General features: G+C 49.1%; 1 protein-coding gene across 3 annotated transcripts in view; it reads right to left on the bottom strand.

The window, feature by feature from the left end:
• The window catches only part of ZBTB7C (zinc finger and BTB domain containing 7C), a 151919-nt gene that overhangs the window by 75238 nt on the left and 56466 nt on the right, over window positions 1–20215 (bottom strand). For all 3 annotated transcript variants that reach the window (XM_014894877.2, XM_088156167.1, XM_014894878.2), the window contains 2 exons: window positions 18317–18413; window positions 1819–1876 (listed from right to left, as the gene is read on the bottom strand). In XM_014894877.2, coding sequence (XP_014750363.1) covers window positions 1819–1876; window positions 18317–18368 — 110 coding nt within the window. In that variant the 5' untranslated portion in view covers window positions 18369–18413. The remainder of the gene's footprint in view (window positions 1–1818; window positions 1877–18316; window positions 18414–20215) is intronic.

A 20215-nucleotide genomic window follows, 5' to 3' on the forward strand; every position in this document is an offset into this window, starting at 1 on the left:
TGCTGAAATACCTGATGCTTCTGGCACACACTGGCCCTCCCAATCATCACCACCTCTGCCAGGAGACTGGGGGACATGGAGGGGAAGCACAGCTGGAATTTGGGAGCAGATGGGTGCAAGAGGCCCCTGGGGTGGGGAAGCACGTTCACCACCCTGGGCTGGCAGCACCCAGCTCTGCAGCCAGCAGCCTTGCTGGTTGCCCTGTTTACAGGAGAAGGGGTTGCAGTTCTCAGGAACAGTCTGGGTTTATTTTCTAGCTGATTACAGAGAGGCAGCAGGGAAGCTGTAGGAGGTGTGGGAGACAGAAAGAAGTTTAGTCTGTGCTCCAGGCACTGATTAGAACCTGTTTTGGAGTCAGGGATGATTCCTGTGAACAAAGCTTCCCTTCTCAAGGCCTTCAGCTGGCAGGGGGGTTGGAGGAAAACAGGGTCTCAGCATCCTCCCTGGCTGCCTTGTCAGGAGGTGACCCTGCAGACACACCATCCCCTCACGTGGGCTGCTCTTGCAGCCTGAGAAGAGACACAGACTTCTGCTCATCCTCCCGTGCTGCCCAAACTAGATCACATGTAACATGGGATAAAAACACCTCCACTAACTATAAAGGGCCCCTATGTTTTTAAATGTCTGAAGATTGCTTCCTGAAACCACATTGTGTAAGTTTCTCATTTATCTACACTCAAACTGTACTATAGGAGATGAGGTGTGTCTTAAAAATCTGCATCTCCCCATGATCCAACCTCCACTAGCACTGCTCCTGTAGTCCACGCTACAACAGAGATGCAAGAATAGGTGTAAGAAAGATATTTTTTATGATGAGGATGGGTGAGGCTCTGGCAGATGTTGCCCAGAGCAGCTGTGGCTGCCTCTGGATCCCTGGCAGTGTCCAAGGCCAGGCTGGATGGGGCTTGGAGCAACCTGGGATAGCTGAAGGTGTCCCTGCCCACGGCAGGGGGCTGGAATGAAATGAGCTTTAAGGGCCCCTTCAACCCAAACTACATTTCTACAACTCTGTGATAGCCCAGCACCCAGATGCTCCTCAGCACCTATTACACAGAGGAAATATGTGGGAATTTGGTCCCTGAGGGATGGGAACCTGCAGGGGCTCACAGCATGCCTCTGCTGAGGGTTTGGCCAGTGTAAACAAGGAAGCTGCTCACAACAAGATGGTGAAAAACACCCCAGCCTCCCACCTGACACAATGCAAAATATCTCAGTTCAAAAACATCAGCTCAGGGTCTGGCTCTGGCATATCTGAACCAGCTCAGATGATAAAAAAAAGGATTCTCCTTTCTTCCTGTTTAAGATCTCTAGGCAAACATCCAAGTCACAGCCTCCTGTGTGACAGCTGCAGAAAACAGGTCTGGAGAGGACCTTGAAATGCCACCCAGATCGCAGCCCCGTGACTGGGTCTGGATGGGGCCAAGCACAACAATAGCCAAAAGCACTCCAAGCATTAACAAATATTGTTGCTTGGTGCACTCCTGTGCAGCTGCCAGCGTTATCTGCCGCCTGCTCCTTCCAGCACTCAGCTCTGAGAACACACATATTGATGAGAGCATCTTCCACAGATTTACAGGAAGAGCAATTAGAGGTTTGGTCGTTGACGACAGCAGAGAATCGTGGTGGTGGTGGTAAAGATGATTTGTGCTGATCCATTAACACAGCAAACTACCTCCTCTCCCACAGGAAATCTCAATAACTGAAGGCAGATCAGAATCCCAAGGCCCCAGAAAGGTATCAGGACAACCACATCGTTCTCCCCAGTCTGCATCCTGCTCGCCAGCTCTCCCCACAAAGCTCACCCCAGTGTGTACTCACCAGTACCCTTGGTTTTGTTTCAAAATGGTGATACTCCTCTCGCTCCTCTGACCATTTCCTAAGGAAAAACAGAGGAAAAAACACAGAACAAAACCCCTCATCAGATCCAGGAGCAATTATGTAGTAAAGAAGGGCCAGCTCTGGAGAAGCTGCTGGGACGATGAGAAAACACAGAGCCAGGCTTGCTCCTGCTCTCCCACACGTGTTCCCACGGTCAGTTCCTCTGCTCATCACCTTTTCCTGTATCACAACATCACCTAGCAACACCGTGCCACAGAGGTGCAAGCCCACCCCGTCCTCCCACCGTATCCCATCTCCAGTGACAGCTGGGAGATGAACACCCCGGGCAGAGATCACACCGGAGCAGCTTCACCCATCCCACCCCCAGATAAACATTACACCTCGGGATTATCAGCTTCCTGGGGCTTCCTACACCTACACTGCAGTATCCAGTGGCAGCTGGAGTACCTGCCAAGTACGAATCCACAACAAATCCACATCCCACAAGTGCTGGGGTGCAGAGATGGAAGGTGTATGACCGGCCTCCTCCCAACTCTGCCCATAAAAGTTGCCCGCCCGTCTTAGCTTGGGAAAACCTCTTGGAGAAGTGGAGCTCTACACAAGCTCCTGGCCACCACCTGCACTCCCAAATGATGGAGATGGGGGGCTGGCATTTCCAGAAGCTGACACGTCCACGTGGGAGGCTCAGCAGCTTGGCTGGAGGTGGGCAGGACTCAGGGCTGATGATGGAGATGGGCAGAAGGATGTTTTGGGGTGCTTTACTCCACTTCAAAATGATCTCAAGGCGTGAGACCCCCACAAGCAGGCAGCCACCATATCAGTAGGGTCTCTAGGATAATTTGGGGGGCTGGCCCAGGCTTCTCCTGGGGAGGACAGAGAGGACATTGTGGCTATTAGAACACTGGGAACATATGATGCTGTAGTGCTCAGCTGGAAAATGCTCCTGTAGCCCTGCAGTCAGATGGAAATGCAGTGTTTGCATGCCAAAGAAGCCATAATCTGGGGTATTTTCCCTATAATGGCTCATATTTCAGCTCACACCTGCCCTTGAACCTGGGTTTGTACCTGAGTCCTGGCCAGGGTCAAGAGGTTCCCTCCTATTCATGGAAGCTGCAAGGAAAACAGGATCTCTCTGCCAAGGCTTAGTGGTGTGCAAAGCAAGGAACAGCCACTCTGTGTGCAGCCTCCCCATTTTACATGAGAAGCCTGGAACCAAGGCAAGGAGATATTTATTATCATGGGGCAGCTGGAGATGGAGACACTGCCTTCTCTTCTCAGGTTCCCCAAGAGGTTCCTGACTGAATCCATCTCCCAATCATCTCTTTTCCTTCTCCAGGCAGCCCTTGAATGGGTTTGTTAGTGCAGGGTCCACCAGCACTATTTCCCATTACTCATGACACAGGGAAGTAACTGGGATCCCTCTCCCAGCTTCTAGAGAGAGCCACTGATCTTGATTCAGCCTTCATGAGGTTCTCATTCTCATTATTTTCAAGGGAAAGTGTCAACAATATTTTCCAAGTCAGGCTGACACCTGGATGACGATCCCAGGATGGAAAAACCAACAGGCTCTGATCACCCTACCCAATCTATTACACTGCTCTGCACATACAGTCAAGGAACAGAGCAAAAATATGAAGGGTAACCTTTGTGATGGCCTCTAATTCTCCTTCTCATGTGTCTACAGCCACCAGCCTGAGGACATTCAGGCAGCCTGAGGACATTTAGGCAGTCTGAGGACATTCAAGGCATGATCAGCCCTGAGAAAGGGACTTCCCTGCAGCCAATTAGTCCATGTGCCTTCAAGAGCATCCAGCTGCTGTGACCCTCCAGCATGACCTCCTTAGCCAGGGCCCCCTTCAGATCATTAACTCACAAGGAGTCACCATTGTCAAGGACTAATGGCTTGTTTGCCACTCAACAGCCAAAAGTGATCAGCAAGGGGGCAAACAGCTTAATGCAGGCTGCTGTAAGCAAGCCCACACTGGGCCAGCACCATTGTCTTTGCTTAGGGCAAAATTCACAGGGGAGGCTGCAAAAATCCTGCAATGGGTGCTGGCTTCATGGCAGAGCTCATGAGCTCTGCTTGGGTCGATGCACAACCTCTCCCCAGCACCAGGGCAAGGGCTGGCATCACATTTCCCTTGAGAAGTGTGGGGCTTCAGCTCTAACTTCTACCCGAAGTCTCCTTCTCTTCACAGGTCCTTCACTGATGCCGCTCCCCAGAGCAAGGGGAGCTCAGCTTGCAATGTGACACCTTGCTGCAGGCAGGTGGGGTTGGTGTCTTCTCACAAGCAATAGGACAAGAGGGAACAGCCTCAAGGCTGAGCCAAGGCAGGTTGAGATGGGATATGGGAAGAGATTTTTTCACAGAATGGGTGGGATCCCTACTCCTGTAGGGATTTAAAAGCCATGTGGCACCTGGGGAATGGGTCAGTGGTGGCCTTGGCAGAGCTGGGGGCATGGCTAAACTCGATGGTCCTGGAGGACTTTTCCAACCTAAATGATTCCGCAATTCTCTGATTCCACCTAAAACTATTGAAATCACTGTTTGAGGCACAGAGGAATTCTCATGGGGCAATGGATGGAAGCTCCTGGGCTAAGAAAAGGCCGGACCTGAATCACAGTTTCATTAACCCTCCAAGAAGAGTGGCTGTGAATAAACACACTCATGGATCCACCCTCTGAACCAGAAGATGCCCTGGTGCTCTTCCAGCCGTTTCCAAAATGGGATGGGCATTGCTGAGGGCAGCCCAGACTTCATTCTCCCGTTCCCAAAACGCACGTGCGATGAGAAGCTACAAATCAGCCAGGCTTGCCTGTGGCTTCCCCTTCAGCCACAAGGTCCCTTTTAGCTTCCAGGGATGGTTTGCAGAATGACTCGAACACGCCCTCCTGCAGATGACATCCAGGTTTCTAATTACCCTCCCTGAACACACCACTGATGTGCCACATCAGCTCACTCTCGGGGCTGCTCTCTCAACACGTGTCACCAGCAGTGGAGCTTCTGCCTCTCTTCAGCACACTGACCCCCCTATCACCTGCCTAGGCTAAGCTGCTGGGCTGGGAAAGATGATTCCCAAATAAACTGGTGATGTGGAATGCTTGTCCTGCCCTTGGGGTCAAGCCCACGTGAAGAAACAGCCTTTATCACAGAATCACAGGGCATTTTGGGTTGGAAGGCATCTTTACAGCCCACACCCCTGCCAGGAACAGGGAGATCCTCAACTAGACCAGAACCCTGTCCTTGAATGTTTCCAGGATTGGGGCATCCACAGCTTCCCTGGGCAACCTGTGCCAGTGTTTTACCACAATCATTGTGAAAATGTTCTTCCTAACAGTTGATCCAAATTGATTCCCCTTCAGTTTAAAACCATCACCCCTTGCCCTATTGCAATACACTGTTAAGTTTGCCCCCATCTTTCTTCTAAGCCTTCTTCAGGCCCTGGCAGGGGCTCTGAGCTCTCCCTGGAACCTTCTCTTGTGCAGCTGAGCAGCCCCAGCTGTGCCAGGCTGGCTCCAGAGCAGAGGGGCTCCAGCCCTGCAGCATCTCTGGACATTCCAACAGGACACAAGGGATTTGTCCAGGGTGTCTACACTGGGAACAGCCCTGCCCTCAACAGAACAACCACTCACATATTTCCAGTGGACTTCCAAGACTCCCATCCATGCTGTAGCCCTGACCAGCCAGTAGCTAGAATTTAGCTCACCTGAAGCACAGGACTGCCCTGGACTGACAGCCAGCACATGGACATGTCCTCCCCTGTGTCCAGGCCCAAGGCTGAGCCCCAGGGACAGCCTGATAAACCTGCACCAGTCCCTGGCACACCAGGTAGGATTCAGCTCCAATTAAGGCATCTCAGTTGAGGTGCCCACACAGATTTAGGTGCCTTAATGCAGGTTCTCATTGCTACACTGGACTCTCTAAGCTATCCCAGACCCATGTCTGGCTTTTCCAGACAAAACCCTGGACCTGCATGCCTCCTGACTGACAGATGGAGACTAAGCAATGTGTCCTAGAGTAAAAACCTGTGGCCAGCAGCTGAATTGTGACTACACGTGTGGTGACTGCCACAGCCCTTACTGCAGCTCATGGGGTGCAGCTTGGCACGATTTTGAGTGTTTGGTGAGCCATTTAGTTACTCAAACTTCAGTATCTCTTTTGGGGTGTGAAACGCCCTCCAGACTCCACTGACTGTAAAAGGAGATTGGGCACCAAGTTATTATTTTTATCTGCCACTTCAGCCTATCTCCAGCTCCTGGTCTAAGTTTCAACAGCTCCAAAATAAAACCCATTTGCATGGGATGGGGATGCCCTGCAGCTCTGCACTCTCAGTCTCCTCTGCTGTGATGAGCAGCACGATCCTGGCACATCCACACTTCCAGTACAGCTCCAGTGCTTGTGTGCCTTCTGTATAATAGGACTAAAACAAATAAATTTGACAAAGAAAAGAGAAGGAACAACTGATATGCAAATCCATGTCATAAATCATTCACCAAATCTGCTCTGCACTTTTGAAATAATCTTGGAGGTTGTTTCCCAAGTGCTGTTTGCAAACACTCTGTTAATCCGGGAAGCAGATGCTGCTACAGTAGGCTGTATTATAGCATGTTCAAGAAATCCCCATCAAATGTTACTTTAAAATACCCATGACTTTTGCAATCAGTTCTTTTTAAATCTTCTTGGCATATCTGAAAACCAAACATCATAAAAAAAACCCTTTGCTGTGATTCAGCTGTATTGGGTCTAAGCCTGGGGAAGAGTTCATCTCACATCTCCTTTCATACCCAGGTGACCCCCAAATTCCTCCCAGAGGCCTCTGCCCATTTCCTTCACATGCTCTAAAGAGTCTTTGATTTCCCCAGACTCTTCCTGACTTCAGCTGAAAGCCTGTGTTGCCTCAAGCAGGGCAGTGCCCTGGAGATACCCTCTAGAAACATGGGAGCCAAGTCACCCACGCCCCTGCAGAAAATCCCACATGGAAAACATACTCTGAAAAGGCATTTCTACCATGCCCTGGCACACGTGGACATTTCATTGCCTAGGAGAGTGTTTGAGATGATTGCTGCTGGTTTTTTTTTTATTGCCAGGGACTGTTTCTTCCAGCACAAAAAAACCCCTGCCCCTGAGACAGATCATCCCTCCCAGCTTGGAAAGAACTGAGTGTGTGGATTGTGCTCAGAAGGAGTGACCTGGTTGCACCTTTGGGCTGACATCCTTTCCAATCTCCAATGCTCAGTTTTCCCCTTCCTGTGTGAAAATGGAAACAACAGTGTCAGCTGTGACTGGAAAGGGCTTTGAAAGCTACAGGTGAGAAGTGTAGGTAAGACATTGCTGCACCCTTCTAGAAATGGGGGAGAGAGGGGAAAGGCAACAAAGGGGGGAAAACCCCACATAATAAGTAATACTCTACAAATTCATAGAATGAACGCATTAAAAAACCAATCCTCCAAGAAGCAGCTGCTTCATTCTTTGCTGTTGATAGGATCAATATAAGAGAGGAAATTACCACCTTGTGCTCTGCAACACATCACACCAACTTTCCTTTACAGACCCTAATGCTTCTGATTGCAGTGTCAATTTAAAATTTACCATAAAATGCAGAATCTCATAAACTTTACAACCTCAATCACGTTCAGCCAGTGTTTTCACCCAAATCACATGCACAGGCACCAACTTTGCTCTCCAAGGCAGACACAAAACAACATGCTGCTGACAGCAGATGGGAGAGCAGAGCAGGGCACCACAGCTGGGATCTGCCTGTCCTGGGTAGCCTGGATAAAAAGAGAAGGAATCACGTTGGAAAACAAGCTGGAAAACGTACCCTCAGATCTCTGTGAGACAGTTCATCCCATGTCCAGCCCTCCCAAGGTGAAGGTTAGCCAGAGCCATGATCTATGATGAAGGTGCTGAGGCCCTGGCACAGGTTTCCCAGGGAAGCTCTGGCTCCTCCATCCCTGGCAGTGTCCAAGGCCAGGCTGGATCAGGTTTGGAGCAACCTGGATAGTGGAAGGTGACCCTGCCCATGCCAGGGGAGTGGAACCAGGTGGCCTTTAAAGTTCCCCTCCGACCCAAACCATTCTGAGATTACACAATCAAATACCAGATGACCTCAGGTGCAGCAGCTCTGGTGTCCTGAACACGCTGCTCTCGAGGTGGCACCAGCATCCCACAATGCTGACCCAACCTCCTTGCACTGACAAACACAGCTGTTCTATGCCCTTCTGCAGGCTCTGATGGAATACCCTGAGTCATTTCCCTAATCCTGGGTGTCCTTCAGAAATTTAAAGCTGTGCAGAAGATGGTGTGAGTTTTTAATGCAGGGGAGGGGCACACAGCCATGCTCGTGCCATCAGCTGACCGTTTGCTTTTGCAGGCATGGGTTGCACTCAAGGGTTGACAAGGGAAAAACTAATTATGCTTCTAATTTTGCTTCCTACATAAATCTAAGTACTTTTGCTGTTGTCACTATGACAGAAAGCCCATTTCTCTGCAGGGGTACAAAGGATTTTGGCTAAAGCATAACAAAAAGATGCATATTTCAAGTTGCCCTTCCCCAGGAGCCATAAAACTCCACTCAGTGTCTGCAGTCTGCATGCACCCTGCAAGCTCTGACTTCAAATTCTCCCTCAGCTCAGAATTATTTGGGGAGAAAAGTAATTTTTGCAACCAGCTGCTTGCCTTTGCGGCTGAGTGAAAGTGAGATCAGACAGATGCTTAAAGATACAGTAAGGGTTAAACCTTGGGAGAGGACAGGCAGGACTTGGGGATGAAGTAGTTGATCAAAGGGTGGCTCAGAAGTTATTTAAAAATAAACCAGAAAGTAGAACTTCCCAGCGGTTGCCGCTGTAATTACAATGCAGACAACGGAGCCGTGGTGCTGTTAAGGTTACTGGATTTTCCTAGCAGCTGTGTTTAATTTACTTAAAACATGCAAAGCCATCAGGTCAGATCCCATTAGCAGAATCTCTCCAGAGCGCTGCAAGAACCCGGCCAGCCCAGCACCAGAGAAATGCTGAGGGCAAAACACAAGTGTAAAATATCCCTGGAGAAGTGAGACACCAGCATGCACTGCCCTCTCCCTTGGCTGCAGCCGAGGCTGGGTGGTCAGTCCTTCCTGCTCATCCAAGGACCTGTTCCCTGTCCCTTTACTGTCATCATAAGCCATCTATTGCCCCAGTCTCCTAGAATCACCACGCACAGAAATCCATGCAAATACCTTGACTGGCTTTGATGGAGAAGGATCTGGAACCAAGCATTTAGGGTAGTCCTTTGAGTATGTTTTTGCTACGACCCAGGTTCTCTGTGTGTCCAACAAGTGTATAATGCCCCACCTGGATCCCTCCACTCCCCAAGCATCCCCCTGACTTCCATGCTGCCTCGGAGAGAAGTCCCACTCATCCTGAGTCATGCTCAGAGTTCATCTCAGAGATGAGAGCTTGGCGGATTTGTGGGTCAGGGTTCCCCTGGAGCTTTGTTCACACATGTATTCAGGACCACACAATTCATCAGGAGTCTTTCCGAAACACAAGTACAAAAATTACAATCTCCCTGTCAGGAAAAAAAAAAAACCTTCTAGAGATACTCTTCTGTTTCATTTTTGTTGCTGTTTGTTGTTTTAACACTGGCTCAGCCCTCTCTCCACCAAACGGAACATCAGGGTTTCATCCACTGTTTGTGGCCCCTGCCAGCTCAATTCTCTTTCTAAAATTAGCATCCTGAGAGATGCAATTGCTAGAACAGGAGGTGTTAGGTCACATTTGGTCCCTGCACATCAGGCTAAGTGCTTCTGCAGACACCTACAACCACCTCAGAGTCTGAGCCTCAAACATGTCCTGCTCCACTGAGACCAGCAGAGTGATGCAGCCTTAACAGGTGCTGATGCCAAAAAAAAAAGAACTGAAGACAAGGACCAATAATACACCACAGGCTCCCTTCTGCACATGACCCCCACATATAGTCACTCCTACAGAGAATGGGCAAATAAAGTACAATAAAATACTAGAAAATACAAGAGAAGGTATTTCCCACATAATCTGTGACTGCACCATCCCTGGCAGTGTCCCAGGCCAGGCTGGAAGGGGCTTGGAGCAACCTGAGATAGTGGAAGGTGCCCCTGCCCATGGCAGGGGGTGGAATTAGGAGGTCTTCAAGGTCTCTCCCAACCCAAATCATTCTGTGATTCTATGACTAGAATAGAATAGAACAAAGCAAAAATTAAAATTAAATGAAATTAAATAATCCTAAGTAAAACATCACAAATAGTAGGAAAAAATTTCAAGGAATGGGTTTGTTTATTGGAAATCTGAAAACAAGCTGCACGACCCTCATTGCCATCAGCACCCCTCCTGAAATCAGCATCTCCTGCCACTGTGTGCAAGAAACCCCAGCCTGGCCCTGGAGTCCTTGGAGCAGCTTAAGATCATTCTTCCATCATAAAACTCCAACATAAACTCATCCCTCATGTCTCGGAGAGGTGTGAGACTTATTTGCATAATAAATGACAAGGCAGGAATATAGATTTGTGTCAGATCACCCTGCCTTCCCTTTGAAAGAAATCTATTTATTCTGACTGAATCGTCTCTTCTCCAAATAAATGGTGTTTGTAGTCAGTTTAGCTGGCACGATACGCATTCTTTTGCATGCCTGTAATGAATTTTCACAGCCAGAGCCCTAATCCAGTCTAGTCATGGAGGGTTTATCACGACCTCTTATTTTATTTCTACCGGTAAATGGGAATTGCTTTCCTTATCGCTATCTAGAAGCACCTGAGTGATTTTTGCTTCATATTTCCTATCCCACTGGAATTCAGGATGCAGCATTATCTGATGCTGTACAATTGTCACTCATGTTAGCTGCCTTTTCATTTTAATTTGCTGGATTTATTGCTCTTTTCTTTCTCTTTTCCTCGGGAGATTTTTACTTCAGATCTGAGTCCCTCATTGCTCTTTTCCACCCTCCTGATCAGATTTCTTGGGTGATCCTCAGGAAGGCAGGATCAAGGCTTGTCTTGCCCTCACCTGCCTGATGCCTTTGAGCAGCCTGGGATAGAGGAAGGTGTCCCTGCCCATGGTAGGGAGTAGAATGAGCTGAGCTCTGAGCTCCCTTCCAACCCAACCCATCCTGTGATGCCTTCCCTTGGCAGAGCACTGAGTTTGCCCCACTCCATCCCACTGGGAAAGCATAAAACTATGCAGTGACAAGCAGGAATTATCCCTGATTTTGAGTTCAAACAAATCCGTGAGAGCAAGGGCTTGCCAACACGATCCCTATGGCTGCTGCAAGCAGGGTGCAGGTACACAGCTCAGAGCTCCAGAAAACTGGACCTGCTGCTGCTGGAAAGGCACGAGAAGACCTGTAAATCCTGCAGATAGCACTGTGATGGATCAGTAGTGGCAAGACATTAACCTTCACTCTTGAGGAGACACCCAAATGATAACACCTGTAGCCATGCCACTCCACAGTTATCAGTCTTGTCACTCGTGAAGATAAATCTATCTGACCTAAGCCATCATCCTATGCCACTCTGGCTTCCTTGCTCAAAATCCTCATAGATACCAGCAGGGATCAGGAAAATCACACCTAATAATCTATTGAGAGTGTGCAACTATGCTCACATGGAAACCATTTCCTTCAGTATGTTAAAAAAATTCCACAGAGCAGGGGAAAAACACGGTAGGCTTGAAAGCTGGTCTGCAGGGAAAGTGCTACATGTCAGTGACAACTGTGGAAGGACAGAAAACAGCTACCAAAGCCTCAAGGAGCTGTCACGCACAGGAAAATGTAAGTTAATTAAAGCCACTTAAACAAATACATCTGGGACAGGGGCATGGGATGTAGGGAGGGAGAGTGAAGTGATATTAAAAGCTCAGACACATGGTGAATCCCAGACAGCAGGCAAGGAAAGCTATTTGGCAGAATCCAGATGAGCCCCTTGCCCTGGAGCTGTGCCAGAGAGGGCCGTGAAAGCCTCCTGTGCCCCAGGGCTGTGGCTCACCTTTGGGCACAGCATTGTCCCACAGCCTCAAGGGGATGCACAGGCTCAGCAGATCCACCCCTCCTCCGGGAAACAGCACCCAGGCTCCACTGATGCTCTCCTGGACCAAACAGTGCCAGCTTGGAATTATAAATCCAACACTTCCCCTCCTAACGTCTTCCCTGCTGTCCCTAACACAACATTCAGCTGAAATTAGAACCAAAACATCTCTCTGCAGAAGTGTAAGGATGTAAATCGAGCTCAAACACACCACTAGGAGCAACATCAACCCCACCTTCCCTTGCTCCTCCTCTGAGCACAGTCTCCCCTGAACCCCCAGAACTGATTTGCCTCCTGCCCTGACAGTATAAAACCACAAGAAGAAAGATTTGGATAGGCTCTTTGTAATTTTTTTATTGCAATCAGCTCCCAGAGAAACTTAAAATATTGGTTCTCTATGTATTCCTTTGAGCATTGATTCAGAAGTGGAAACAGAACACCTACACGAGGTTGGGTGACGATGGAGATGCTGAGCCGGCCTCTTGAGATATTCCTGCTTGAGAAGCAGGGCTGGCCAGCCTCAGCACGAGGCTGACAGGAAGGGAAACAGGAAAGCAAATCCATCTGCTCACCATCAAGCCCCTGCTGCAGGATGACAGCATGCAAGACTGCTGTCTGCAAGAGGAAGCCTTGCCATGGCATCAGCCCGACCCAGTTGGAGTGCACGGAAACACAGATGGAGCGAGGAGGATCCAGGCTTCCAAAGCAGCTTGGGTTCCCACCCTCCCTTAACTGCTGGGATGGGGGTGATGCAGCAAACCCAACACCACCCCAGCGTGCTCCTCCAGGAAAGCTGATGGAATCTGGGTGTTCTGGTTAGCAGGGAGCTGAAGGAAGGAGTTAGTAAAGGACCTGGGTCACACAGGACAAGGTCTGAGATCTCCTCCGACCCCTCAGCAGATTTTCTAACTCCAAGCCAGGCTTATGTACAGATCTTGTATTCCAACCCTGGGTGAGATTAACTCATCACAAGTTGCATGGCTCCAGGGAGAGCTCAGAGCCCCTGCCAGGGCCTGAAGGGGCTCCAGGAGAGCTGCAGAGGGACTGGGGACAAGGCAGGCAGGGACAGCACACAGGCAATGGCTTCCAGTGCCAGAGGGCAGGGCTGGATGGGATCTTGGCAAGGAATTGCTGGCTGGGAGGGTGGGCAGGCCCTGGCACAGGGTGCCCAGAGCAGCTGTGGCTGCCCCTGCATCCCTGGCAGTGTCCAAGGCCAGGCTGGACACTGGGGCTTGGAGCAGCCTGGGATAGAGGAAGGTGGACTGGGACAGGATGGGCTTTGAGGTCCCTCCAACACAAACCATTCTGTGATTCTTGGGCTCTGCAGACAGCATTAGAGCCTTGTCCAGTGCTGCCCAGGACCACAGCCCCCTCTCTGCCTGCAGCCCTGGGCAGGCAGCCAAGGCCCCCCACCCATGCCCAGAACCCCTTCCCTCCCCAGGGTGACTTCCTTAACACAGCCCAGCTGCCTGCCCCCACCCGACAAGGGCTGACAGATTTGTGCTCTCCCCTCAGGGTGGGGTACCTACATTTATTTCCTCTTTGGAAAAAAAAAAAAAAAAAAGGAAAGAAAAAAAGAAAAAAAGAAAAAAAAAAATACACCATTAACCATTTCCTTTCCTCGCAATAGGCAAGAAACTTCCCCACCACAGAAACAGTTTGAGGACTAAGATATCTGTTCCCACAGCTGCACCAGTGCTATTCTGGCTTAGCTAAAATTAAAGAGCTGAAGTTGTATGTGGGCCCTCATGAAACTGTCATGGGGACCACAAGATTAGAGGGCTGGGTGGTGACCTGGGAGGCCGAGGTCTATTCTCAGCTGCACCAAGGAATCCTCCTCTCCTGTGTGTCTGAACACGTTTCTCCACCCCTCTTTAGTAAGAATCCTGAAATGGTTTGCATTGAAGGGACCTTAATATCCAGTTCCAGTCCTTTGCCAGGGCCACGGACACCTTCCACTATCCCAGGTTGCTCCAAGCCCTGTCCAGCCTGGCCCTGGACACTTCCAGGGATCCAGGGGCAGCCACAGCTGCTCTAGGAAACCTGTGCCAGGGCCTGCCCACCCTCATCATAAAGACTTTCTCCATCACACCTAGTCTGAACCTCCCTGCTTTTAATTTAAAAACATTAACTCTTGTCCTCTCACTATAGGCCCTACTAAAAACTCTGTCTACATCTTCTAAACCCCGTTTAAGAAAGACCAACATATATTGCCATGCCCTCCATGCCCATCCAACCACTAGCCAGAGATCCAAGAGCACAAAAAAAAAAAAGCCAGGAAAGCACAGGATAAGCCCAAGACGCTAGCCACCATCCATCCCCTCTCCCACCATGAGCAGCCTCTGCCAACAACCGTGCTGGCTATTGTTGGCCACATAAAGCCTGGTCCAGTGGCCCCGCTGTCAGCATGCAGCTCATTACTCTGCCAAGGGCTTTGAAACGCTTGGAATATGAAAGGTGCTCCATCAGATCAAATTCAGCTTCGTTTGCTATTACAATGCAGTGCATTTCTTTTGTCTGGGACTTTTGATGATGAGCAATTGTTCCCCTCAGTCAGTATTTCGGAGTCATTAGTTGGAATTAGTAAAGTTCCCGCTGCCGGACTTTTCCAAGGCTCTGTTCTCGGGCTACAAAGAGTGGATGAGGAGTTGTCCTGCTTTCACTGAGCTGGAGGCACAGCAGGGAGCGTTCTGGGGGGAGCAGGCAGTCTGCTCAACTCCACTTTTCCCCTGCAGGCACCGGGAAATGCAAGTGCAAGAAAGATGCTGTGGGTGGCCACAACAGGGCTGCTGCTTCCCCAGGAGCAGGGAACCTGAGACCTTTTCATTTGGTACCTCTGCTGGGACCAGGGGAAGAGGTACACCTAATTGTGTTCATATTTAGGCAGCAGATCCTAGGAAGTTTGGGTTTCTATCCCAGAAATCCCCCACTCCAAATCTAAAGGTATCAGCCCTAAAGAAGTCACCTTTCTCTGGCTGAAGGGATCTCCCCTTGGCATTTTCCCCAGTGGAAACACCAGGATGTGCCTGACCTTGTCCTCCAACTTCTTGCTCATGTTAAGCCTAAAAGGGCTTGAGTGTCAAGACCCTTTTTCCTGAAGGGATTTATCCATGGAGCATCTACTTCTCTGGGCAACCTGTGCCAGGGCCTCACCACCCTTACCACAAAAAATTTCTTCCATCTAATCTGAATCTCCCCTCCTGCTGTGAAACTATTCTCTTTTGTCTTGTCCCTGCCTGCCTTGTCCCCGGTCCCTCTGCAGCTCTCCTGGAGCCCCTTCAGGCCCTGGCAGGGGCTCTGAGCTCTCCCTGGAGCCTTCTCTTCTCCAGGATGAACACCCCAAGCTCTGTCTGTCTTCTCATCAATTTTGTGTTTGTCTCTGATGGAGGATTCGTTCCTATTCATGCTTGACAAAGTGATGAAGCTCCACGGGCTCTGCCCATCTGATGTCACTGTCTGGCACCAAGGGAACACCACAGCAGCTCCAACTCACACCCATCCCACATGCGGGTGGAAATTACAATTCAAATTCCCAATTCCAGCCATCTCACCACCTTTTCTGCATGCAATGTGGGTATTTGGCCCCTACAACCCTGAAACAAAACTAGGAGCAAACTAAACTTTTGGGGACACCCCTGTGGAGAAGAGCTCAGCACTGAATCCAGCTCCTTTAGCAGCTGGTCACCTTTCACATGGGATTGTACTTCCATCCCCTAAGGATTTCCCTGAAATTCACCTCATAGATCATCCCACCTAACATTCACAACAGCATTTCCACTGGGACACGACAAAATGCAGACAATTCACACCTCTCACCTCACATTTTTTAAAGTAACAGGCTACAATAAAGCAGCCTGCCCAGATTCCAGCCTAATCTAAAAACAACTTTATGGCTTCTAATTTTAGCACTAATCTTCCTTTGCTATGGTTGTGTGATTTCTAATTATTTTATCCCCAAGCCCTGCCTTGATGGATAGTTGTACCTTTTCCAATGGCAAATGACTTGTAAAGTGCCTTTAAAAAATACGCTGATCATTTCAGGTTCATTTCCAGTTCCTACACAAATAACATTCTCATATATGGTTTCACTGCGGAAATATTATTATTATTATTAAAATAATAGTAATAAAAGCAATACAATTCTAAAAGGAGAGCTCCATTCCTTAGGATGATCCCAATCTGCTCCCACAAACACTGTATTTTCTCTTAAAAGCTGATAAAGAGCAAAAAATCTGTTATCGAGATACGGATCTCTTAACAACTCAGTGCCTTTGGCTTGGCACGGCTCCCAGAACACTTCGCCTTTATCTATCCCTATTTTCAGGTTACAGCTCAGGGAAGAGCAATTGGCCACACCAAAACCTTGGGGGGGACTTTGTGAGGGGTGATGGAAAGTGGTGGCAGAGACACATTTGCCTTGATGCTCCCCTGGAGCACTGCCTACCCAAAACTGCTGAATTTAGAGCAGCAAACACCAGCCCTTGGCTGAAGACGTGTTGCAGGGGCCTAGGATGAGCCTCCAGCCCAGGTTCCTCACAGGTAGGTGTTTTCTCACCTTCTCATGCTCTTGACCCTCCTAATTGCTGACATAGATCAAATCTGGATCCGGTCCTGTTGAATTTGAAATTTGCACAAAGACTTATTGGGATGGAGATGCTGCCTGAGGACATTTCAGGATGCTGAGGCAGCTGCCTGACAGTGGCATGTCCCACTAGGACCTGCCACCAGCAGCTAGCAGGGGACTCAGACACAGGGCTGGTGGATGTTTGTTGGGTTATTTCCTTCCCCAGGATTTATACTGAGCTCCGGTCAATTGGAAAACATCCACTTGACCTGCGATCTTTTTGTTTTAGTTATTCTGCAAGCTTTGACAGCAGCAGTTTAAACACAAAGCATATGACTTTTGGCACTGAGGGAGCACCCCATTCCCACAAATTTTGAGTGGATGCAGAAGAGCATTGCACTGCAGCGCTGATGCTGAACATATTTCTTCTTTCTCATTCTTCATTTTCCTCTCTTTCACTTTCGGAGCTTGTTTCATGACCTGTGTATTCTCCCTCCCCACTGGAAACATGAGCTTAGCTCCCCAACGCAGTATTCAAGGGAGGAGGCCATGGGATGTGGTGTTCTAATTCCATGCACAAAGCTGTGTTACAGAGGATTTGAAATGGAGATTGTCAAAACAGGAAACAACCCAGTCGGTGCCCTCCTGCCTGGGTCCTGAAAATGTCACCACACAGAGCTTCAAGGGATGGAGAAAAGCCCTCTGTCCCTGCATGGACAGAGGATGCCCTGGGAGAGTGGGCAGCAAGACCCTCTGTCCTCATGCCACTCTGATCTGAGAGCTGGGCTTTAACCTCTGCTGGAATCAGTGTGATATTGACTTGGGGAAAAACTCAGTAAATCAGGTTAAAAATTATAACCCTCTATTGACTGATACTTCTATCAGCTTGGAGGATTTTGTATGGAATGTCATCTCACTGAGGAAGTCAATCCTACAGGAAATCCTTCATCCTTAGTGCTTCGGAGTAACATCCACAGCATCCTGCTGGCTTCCTTCTTATTCCTCTTAAAACCCACCCCTGAGATCCTCACCTCTCAAGCCCATGCTCTGTGTTTGAGCTGGCCTTGCTGGGATAAAAGCACAAATCCTGGGTCTAATCCTGCCCACAGCCCCCAGGCAAAGAACCAAGCTGACATATCTCCATGCAGATGCAGAGCAAGACAATGCCAGGCCCCAGGCTCTTTGATTTCCATCTATCCACCTTAGAGCAAGGATTTAAAGTTCCTCAAAGGCACAACCCAGTCTGGAGGAGAGAATGAAGCTACTGTAAACCCAGACAAATAAGATGATGGGTTTATTTTAAAAAGCAGGCTCCTGCAGCTGTAGGTTTCGAGCAATTCTTAAAGCCGGATCTTGCCAACAAATATTGGCATTTTAAGCCTCTGACTGCTTTTGATGGAAGTGAAAATCTTTTTTTGATATTGATTGCTTGTTTGTACAGCTCTCTGCAAGTTAACTTTGAGAGAACTTCCCAGGCAGGAGAGCTGGTGACTATTATCAGAATGGTGATCCAGCAATTCCAGGATGCCTCACCCCTGGAAATATTCAAGCTTAGTTGGATGGGACCCTGAGGAATCTGGTCTAGTCAAATATGTCCTATTACAAGGGGATTGGATTAGATGGTGATTAGGGTTCCTCCAACACAAACCATTCTATGGTTCCCCCTCTGAAAGCAAGGCTGGTATTTTGCTTTATGTTTGAGGGATCAGTGGTTATTGTAGTGCCAAGCCACTAATCTAGACTGACACCCTTCAGCAGCAAAAAAAAAATAATCCAAAGGTTCATGGGACAAACAACTAGGAATGTCATTTCAGAAGGTCTGTATAGCCCAGAACAGCAAATTTCCCTCATCATGCAGGCAGAGAATTAGAATAATTACCTAAAGCCTGATCCTGAAAGGTGCTGAGTGCAGTCAAGTGGTCTCCACTCATAGAGTTCAGTATCTCAGGGGCTCTCAGCAGGGTCAGTCTTGGAGTCTGAGCAAAACAAGATAGGTTGGTGTTAGTCCAGTTATTTGTAAATACACCTACACAACCTATAATTTAAAAAATAAAGTCAAAACCATTCCAGCTCCACGTGCCAGCCACATTTTCCTGTATGGGGAATTAACTCAAGGACAACGCAGAGCATGGCTGAAGAGATGCTCTCCAACCCACAGGCATTCCCTGCAGATCAGGATGGATGCCTACAGCACACAGGAGAGAAATCACACTGGGCTGTGTGCTCAATCCACATCCAGAAACACCCACACATTCCTCAGGAATGCTGCCTTACCCAAGCCACCGCACCTGGGCACATCCCAGGGCTCACACACCTTCCTGGGCAGAAGGCAAACCCCAGGGCTGCCTCGCCAGCTCTCCAGGCAGCAGTAAACCTGGAGGTAGGAGAAGCGAGCTGGATTTCCAGGGAGAAAGACGAGGAGCATTCCCCTCCCCGTGCTCGCCAGCCCCGGGCGGGTAGAGCCGTGCCAGGGGCAGGGTGAAGGGAGGGAAGGGGATGACAGGGACAGGATGATGGTATCCCCCTCCACGCAGCCCTTTGTTTTGGGAGGTCCCCTGGGATGCTCGGCTCAGGGTGGCCAAGTCCTCCTTCTTCCCCTACAAGGGGAACGGATGAGGGGAGGAAAACAATGCTCTCCCCTCAGCTGCCTAATGGAAGAACAAAAGCACAGCGATGCCTTCCAAAATTGTCTTTTGAGGAACAGACCATCGAGCCTGAAGGCCCAGTATTTCTGATGTATTTATTTTTGAACTCCAGCTTGGCAGCGTCTTCCTGTCTTTCCTCTGGGCTCTTGCAGGACCTGCCCAAAGCCACTGGGGTCATGCAGGGCTTGCACAGACCTCAAAAGCCATCGGGAATTCAGCAGCCAGCACCTGGCAGAGGTGACAAAACCAAAGGCGAGGTTCCCTCACCAGACCCCACAACAAACATGCCTCAGCCAGGGGGTAGAAGGGGCAAGGCCAGGTGGAACAACCCAGTCAGGTGGAAAGTGTCCCTGCCCATGGTTGAGAGGTCCTTTTCAACCCAAACCATTCCGTGATTCTATTCCTCTTTCAGCAGAATGCATTTGGCAGGAAGGGTCTGCCCCAGCCTGATCCCACTGAAAACTGGGACCAAACCCCACTGAAGCCAAAACCAGTACAAAAAGCACCTTTGATTGTTGAGCAGAGATGGCTGCTAGGGAGCAGAAGGGGATTTCTGCTGTGCTGATTGCTCATGGAAAGTCCCTGACTGGCCCGCAACCGTGGAAAAAACGGAAAATAGAACTTTAATACCAAGTTGGTGGCAGGCTGTCTATTTTTCTCTCCTGTGACTAGTTACCATGGATAGATTTCTGAGGTCGACCACACAATTGTTCACTGCACCACTCCTATTAAACAGAGGATGAGCAAATCATCCCATTTGTACCGTACTTTAATTTCCAGAAATTCTTTGTTCGTTTGTTTGCTTAAATTATTTCTCTCATTTGAAGAAACAATGCAGTCTTACGAAGCGAGGGCCCAAATCTCCCGAGTCACCCTGCTGTGGTTCATTACTTCCACACTAGTTAACAAGGCCAGTAATTTCCCTAAGGTTTAATAGAAAATCCTCTTTCCACGATGCAGAGAGACAGGACATTTTAACAAACTCACTGTATCCCGGTTATGTCATAGGTGAGGGATATCCTAAGCAAGGCACAGGTCCTCCTATGGGTTAGTGTAAAAAAGCAGGTTGCCTAAATGAAGTTTTTTTAATCCCAAATTACTCCCTCAGCTGGAGAAGTGGACCAGGGGGTCCC

This window comes from Sturnus vulgaris, chromosome Z (assembly GCF_052056855.1).
Source record: "Sturnus vulgaris isolate bStuVul1 chromosome Z, bStuVul1.hap1, whole genome shotgun sequence".
NCBI lineage: Eukaryota > Metazoa > Chordata > Aves > Passeriformes > Sturnidae > Sturnus > Sturnus vulgaris.